The sequence below is a fragment of the Clupea harengus genome, chromosome 20 (assembly GCF_900700415.2).
Source record: "Clupea harengus chromosome 20, Ch_v2.0.2, whole genome shotgun sequence".
Lineage (NCBI taxonomy): Eukaryota > Metazoa > Chordata > Actinopteri > Clupeiformes > Clupeidae > Clupea > Clupea harengus.
Window position 1 is genome coordinate 23,414,893 of NC_045171.1, and position 7,224 is coordinate 23,422,116.

The 7,224-nt window shown below is 45.7% G+C and overlaps 1 protein-coding gene across 1 annotated transcript; it reads right to left on the bottom strand.

Annotated features, from left to right (window-relative positions):
- Positions 1–2,728: 2,728 nt before the first annotated feature.
- On the bottom strand, positions 2,729–6,925 carry spry1 (sprouty homolog 1, antagonist of FGF signaling (Drosophila)). The gene is made up of 2 exons (XM_012834752.3): positions 6,379–6,925; positions 2,729–4,767 (listed from the first exon to the last, which is right to left on the bottom strand). The coding sequence occupies exon 2, from the start codon at positions 4,710–4,712 to the stop codon at positions 3,627–3,629; it is 1,086 nt and encodes a 361-aa protein (XP_012690206.2). The 5' UTR covers positions 4,713–4,767; positions 6,379–6,925; the 3' UTR covers positions 2,729–3,626.
- Positions 6,926–7,224: the final 299 nt, after the last annotated feature.

Below are 7,224 nucleotides of genomic sequence, written 5' to 3' on the forward strand. Positions count from 1 at the left end.
ACTCACATCCTGTTGTCCTGACCGCCTTTTGACACAACAGGGCCAGATAAAGGGGCTAATGGAGGTTAGGGCTGTTTGGAGAGCTGCCTCTCTATGCAGCCGTCCTTTTATTGCTTTTGTGAAGGGAACTGCCAAGCTTAAAGACTTGAGATTGTGTTTTTTGGCTTTAAGTACGTTTTCCCTCACATGTTTAAAAGCATTTTAAAAAGTTCGACTAAATGGAAAAACTATTATTAGTGCTCAACTGAGTTGAGTACATTTCCCCCGTCAGGTAGAATGACTAAGGTCTTTCCTGTTCACTTGCACATGTGTAGGTTTGAATAAGAGAAAAGGGAGGAAGGAAAAACCAAAACAAGAATGACTAAATCTGGCCTACATGATGAATTTCCTTCCGGGTGTTATTTTTAGATGTGCTGCGCTGCCGGCACCTTAGGCTGAGGTCAGTGAAAGTTTGTGGTGTGGAGGTTCCGCTCTGAGTCAAGTTGAACTGGTGCAAGTTTGCACTCGCAGAGAGCCCGTGGAGTAGGCCATCTTACAAGGAGCCTGGAAACAGACCTGTGGATGTGTGGGCGGCGATACAACATCTTTCCCCGACCAAAAACGGAACAAGTGTTAGAAATAGAATAAGACGAAGAGTATTTCTGATGCAATCATTCTTCAATCAAGCGTACCTTGTCAATCCAGTGTAACCTAGACCTACCCTTACGTGTCAATAAGAAGACACAGCCTCCCAGTGTATTAAACATGTAAACCCCTTTGGATGCCTACCTGTATAACCCGTAAAATCCAAAGAAAATCCTTAGGATCGGTGCTGGGGGGGGGATTGGGAGAGATATTGTGCGAGACTTCACAGGACACAAGCATCCTGTTGTTCTTTATTTACCGTAGTGTGGGTTTGTGTGCTTATGTGTGATTTTATCATTCTTATAATGAATGACACAATACATTTTGAGCCAAGGTTTTTTTTTCTTTTAAATCTGTATGAATGTATATGTCCATATGCAAACTTCAATTACGGACCGTCAGGGCAATCTGAATGATTTCACATCTATGGTATATTGTTAAAACAGCTTCCTTCAAGGTTTCCTGAATTAAAGACTTCAAATGGGCTCTGTTTGAAAATGATTTGGTGCAACTTCAAAGCAGTTATGTCAGCCCCACTCCCAAACGAGAGCTTTTAGTTCAGGGCCCTCTGTGTCAGAAAGGCTCCAAAATGAACCCTGCTCTATTGTTGTGGCTTGCCCCGGACCAAGAGGCAAAGGGGGGCTCCTCAGATTGCAGGGCTGAAAGGTAGCAGGAAATTGTCAAACCACTAATCCACACTCAGCCATTCAGACCAACAAAAGGTACATTCCAGCCAGTAAAAAAAGGAGAAGAGAGGAAGAGAAAAAAAAATGATGATATTCTAAACGAACCCATTTGGAAAAGGGCTTGTCCTGTTGCTTCAAGCATGTCACCCACAAAAACACCCTTGAATACACACAAATCCAGGATAACCACAATAAAAAAAAAGATGGTTTCAGCCAGCCGGTAGGGAAACATTTGTGAAATATTTTCCCCCAGAGATGGTCAAAGATCATGGTACTGCCTGTGAACAAGCTGTAGTCTTTCAGGGTTTTAAGATTTTTTAAAAAATAAGCTAAAAATATTAGCAAAGCCAGATCTTCCAAAAATAGCAGCGAGCCAACAAGGAAGCAACAGTGGAAAAAAAGAAACAATTATCCCTCTCTTGAGCTAGAGACTCGTAATCCTTAGGGTTTTAGGAAATACCTTGTGGTCGATTACTCACTCAGCATTCTTTCCCAATCACTTTCCCCTTATGTGTTTCTCTGTGTACAGATCTGGACTGCCTTGGTGTGGGCCTGAGATTTCTGACACGTTCAGTTCCCTTCTCTTCTCTGCAGCCATGATCTCACCCTCTCTTACGAGGTCATCCAACTTCCCCTGGAGTGATAAAACCCCCAGGAGAAGAGAGAGAGAGAGAGAAAAAAAAAAAGAGAGAGCGCTCGAGCAGGCAGGCCAAAAGGGGGCTGTTTCTGCCCTGACTGCCGTTGTCCTTAGAGCAGGAACTGTGCAATAAAAGCTGGGCAATGCTAGCGGTTTATTATCTTTGAACAGGTGGCCTGGGGATGCTGGAGTGGTGGGTCCTGTTTCCCACTGAGACTCACTGTGGAACTCGCTCGCACCAAGACCGTTTTACAGTTTAATGACACTATGTCAGCTGTCGCAGCTCAGCAAAAACTATTCCTATTTATAATCCCCACCCCCTCCTCCCCGAATCCCCACAAAAAATGTAAAGTGATGCATTCTGACATTATGCTTACAAACCACAGAACTTGGTTTGAAAGACTTCCCCTTTGCTTTGCCTTCAACTAAACTCGAACTAATGGAATTGAGTCACAAGATGAGCAGAGAATGATCCTTAAAACTGTGGTCAGTGCTGTTGCAGAAAGGAGGTCATATTTTTGCAAAATTCATGAATTGGAAGACCTTCAGCAATCAGTAGGAAAGAGTGATGCAACTTAAAAGACCTAACAACTAATGTGCCCACATTATCATATAACCGATTCATCAACTGATAATACTTCCCAACCACCCACCCTTCCACCCACAGACACATGTACATGTACTAATCAGTTTCTTTCACTTCCACTTCATCTTTTCCTACGCCCATAGGCTTGAGAGAGGTGCACGACATTCAAAGATAATCAAGACACAAGACATGGTATATTTTTCATTAATTAATATATTTTCTGCATTAAAGTTAACATAGTTTTTTCTTTTGTGCCACCCTTTAATTTTTCAGTAAGTATTGATATTTTGTTATATTCAGACATGAGTAAGTTTAAGACTGTCTTTTGCAATAAATATCATAAAATAATAGAGCTTCACATAATAAATATTTTGTACAACAAAAACTGTTTTAACAGACATTTTCTTTTTTTTAAAAATAGCCGGAATTTCTCTTATGGATCTGAACATACAATTTACAAAAAAAAATGAGAACAAAAGGGTAAGAATGCCACAGAATTGTTGGTAAGAGTCTTGGGAGTGGGAGAGAAGCATCCACCAGAAATACTATGAGATAGATGCGCTCTCCTCAATCCAAAAGGAACCACGGTTACCCATAGCCTTAATGTGGTAGCAACTGACCACTCAAAACACTCCTGGTTGCTATGATCTGGTAACAGCTACATATTGTCTAGCTAGATAGTCCTTCACAGATTTGGTAAGAGGCCACACGCACGAGGCTTAAAGCACCAGGGAAGCTCTGCCTAGCTAACAGAAAATTCTTTATAATGAGTGTTAATGTGTAGCCAACGAGACAAAAGAAACGGTTAAGGCAAACACTGATTTGTAAAAAAAAAAAAGGTCCTGTTGAAACAAAGAAAAAAAACGAACAAAAAGAGTGGTTTTCATACTCCATGCTTATCACTCCTAGCAGAAGCCCCCCATTCGGAAGGGCGAGGGTGGGAGGGGCTTAAATTGTTTTGATAAACATCGATAGCAACGATTATTATCACCATCATCATTGTCATCTTTATGATCAGAGCCACGTGACAGAGGGAGAGCGCGCGCGGGCGGGTGGGGGGGGGGACCAAATTCCTCTCCGGAGACGTTAGGAATCAGGAAGGCTTCTCCTGGGCCTGGGAGGCCCAACTCTCCAGTTTACAATAGACAGTGTTGGAGTTCTTGCAGCGACAGCCCGGCCGGTTGACCCGGTCGTGGCAGTCCTGGCAGGCCTTGACGCAGCCTCTGACGGGCGGGTAGCAGAGCAGGCAGGGGAAGAGAACGGACATTAATCCCATGCAGAGGAAGCGCGAGCAGCAGTGGGAGCGCGACAGCGAGCAGGGGTGGTCGGCGCACGAGTCGCCCTCGTCGTCGTTCGAGCAGTGGTAGAAGATGCCCTTGGCCAGGCACATGCAGGTGCCGTGCTCCACCACGCTGTCCGGTGAGCACAGGCACTGCCCGACCAGGCACGAGGGCAAAGTCCGGGGCGCTGTGCACTCCGTGCACTTGCACTTGCCGCAGCGCTCGCAGATGAACTGGTGGCTGGATGCATCCCCTGCGATGCCGGCCAGTCCGCCCTTCACAGAGGGCTTCAAAGGGGCCTCCAGCTGTTGCAGGAGCAGCAGTTGCTGCTGCTGTTGCTGCTGCTGCTGGGAGACCAGTGACTTGGGCTGAGTCCGTACAGGCCTGTCCGCCCGGTGGCTGCTGCTGCTGCTGCTATGGTGGTGGTTATGGTGGTGGGCAGAGCCAAGCCGGCTTGGAGGGGAGCGTACCAGAAGGCCCTGCTCTGACGAGGCACTGCTGTTGCTCCCCGAGCTGGCAGCACTACCTGTGCTGGTAGAGCGGCTGAGGCCGGGAGCCCGCCCGTTGTAATGCTGTCCGACCAGGGCACTCCCTGGATGGCCGCCGGGGTGCCGGTGCTCATAGTTGTTGTTCACATTGACAAGTATGATCTCGTGGGTGCTCTCGTGCTTGTCCGGTCGCGGGGCTACCACCATTCGCGGGGCGACAGGCCTGCGGGCCACCGACGGCCCCTCCGTGTACTCGTTGTTGGAGCGGATGGCCTTGATTTGGTCAAGCGAGAGAATGGCGGCATGCTGGAGCTCCCGTTCGTAGTCCAAACGGTCCAGCCGGCCCTCCAGGGAAGGCTGCTGGATCACTACTAATGAGCCGCCACTGCCATGTTGACGTTGGAGCTCCATCTGGGGTGATCACCACTTCCGACATTCACTGTGGACTTGGCATGCATCTGAAATCCTGGAGGAGGAATGGAAGACAGAGATGAGTAAGAAAGTGAGAACCAAACGTGACAATCATTTACATTCCTATGGCCGGGAAATTGTTGAAAAACAAGTCGCGAAAATGGGTTTTGACACTGACAAATGACAAACGAGTGATCCTGATGGTAAACAACGTGCCTTGACAGTAGCCTACACAAGTCGGCTAATCTTTCAGGGTCTATCAGCGATTTATACACTTTTCATGTTCACGTGCAAACGTCCATGGTGAATAGAGAGTTATCTTCACTTTCTTTCATTTCGTGGCATTTTACCCCCCGAGAGTTATGCAAGCAGAGAAGAGATTGACTATTAACAAGACTTTGTTCCGTCCTCAATACGAATACATCCAAACTTCAGTACAAATACTTCCCGTTCCGATTTGCATTTGTATGGCTAGTTAACATTTAAATACAGCCCAGGAAAGGGATGAGGACACGGTCCAGCTCAACAATGTGAACTGCTTCTCTAATTCTACTGCAAAACGGAAGGCTTGCTTTGAAATTAACCAGCCACATAAATCAAGTCTAAGGGAAAAGTTGAAGGGTATAATAATGGCTATTATTTAAGCTTTGGACTTAGGGCTCTACAAATCGTTTGAGTAATTAAGGTTTTCGCAAAAAATAAACTGATTAGAGACACAGAGGAAAAGAGGGTTTCGTGATTTTATCCTCTTGCCAGTATAATTCTTTTTAACAAATCTAGACAGGGTTACAGCTTACGCAAGGTTGTTGCAAACACGCGTACTGCAAATACCATACGGCAATAGACTACGCGAGTTAAAATGTCAGACAGCCACCAAAGCTATGGCCAAAGGCCCTAAAGATTAAATCGACTTTGTGTGTGTGAACTGCAAAGTTTGTCAACTGCCCAGTGTGTTAAATGCCGATTACTCCACTGTCAAGTTCCACTCATTCACAACCGAAGCCACCAATAGCCAAAGTGTGCATCGAAAGTTTACAATAAGTGCGTTTTATTGAAGTTCAAAACAGTACCATGCATAATTAGGCTATTCCCATCAAGTTAGGTTTCGTAGAGCTTCACTGAAGGCAAGTGGTGGAACTAATTAATCAACACAATCCAGGATGAGCCGACAGAGGAAGGGGGGGACTTATGAATGAAAACAAGCAAGCTCCATGGGGGAGGGGTGTTTGTCAGTTAGCTACCGCAGGAGAGCGAGCCCCTCCTGGCTAAAAAGTAGTCTGGGGCCGTTCTTAGCCTATTCCTTTGGAGGAACCAAGGGGGCTAGGATATTCGCTCGTCATATGTTCATTAACCGCAACATAAAAAAAAACGTGCTGTGCACAGTAGACATGCATGCGCGGATGTTTTGATTTGCGGAGATAATCAGACAAGAAAATAATCGAACGACAGCACAGGCCAACAACACCATCCCGCTGTTGGCTGGAGAGGCAACAGACCGCTGAGGGTGGTGTGCGACAGTAAACCCGACATGTGTCCTACCAAATAGCACATTTCAGAAAGCGCCGAGGGCAAAATAGTGCCAACAGGCTCTGCAAACCATATATGAATTTTAAATGCAAATAGTTCATAATGCAATGGAAGCCAAAATACAAAATTCAATACGCACCTATATGCAACCATCCATAGTGTAGGATCCATCAGCCAATATACCAAGCACCCATCCAAAATTGTTTAAAACCAGCTTATATTAATATCTAAAGCTCATTACGATTGTTGTATCCAAATAGTGGTGCTTGATCTGTCGCTATTCCTCCACTCGATGCAGCGAATTAATTCACTAGTGTGTCCAAGGTGAGGGTAAATCCACGAGTGAAGCTTGAAAGATGGAGCAGGCTCCCAGTAAAGCACTGCGCACTTGAGACGCCGATCTGGCAACACAACCCAGTTTTGTCCAAGCGCGGCGAAACAAAACGCAAAAAAATGTTTTCCCCGGGGTTTCTTTATAAGCGAATCTTTACGATTCTAAATATATCCAAGTTGATCTCAGGCTCCTTAAGTTGTGCGACAGTGCATTACTATTGTTTTTCTACTGCGTGGAGCGCTTAAGAGAGAAGTACACTTGTAGGCATGATTCCTTTGCGTTTCAAGACTAGTAGGCTACTAAATGAATGAGAAAGTAGGGTCCTGTGTTTGCTCGAGTAGCCAACTCCCATTGGCCATTCACCGCGCTGAAAAAGGATACATCGCATCCGCTCTTAATTCATTGGGCAGATGTGGAAGGCCGGGCGATAGAGATGTGTGCACCTCTTAAGGTGGAACGACGCGAAGAGCCGCTGTTCAGAGGGGGACGTTTCCGATTTGATTGTGTTCGACCTGTGGGCTATAAGTTCCTCCCCAAATAGAAGAGCACACTACACTTGCCTTTTGTTGTAATTGTACAAAAAAATGTTCCGTAAGAAAATTCAAGGTTTAGAATCTTTCGAAAGGAGCTTAGTGTAAATAATCTACGTAC

Excerpts from the sequence above, each read along its gene's own strand:
- spry1 (XM_012834752.3), bottom strand. The coding sequence starts at position 4,712 with ATGGAGCTCCAACGTCAACATGGCAGTGGCGGCTCATTAGTAGTGATC.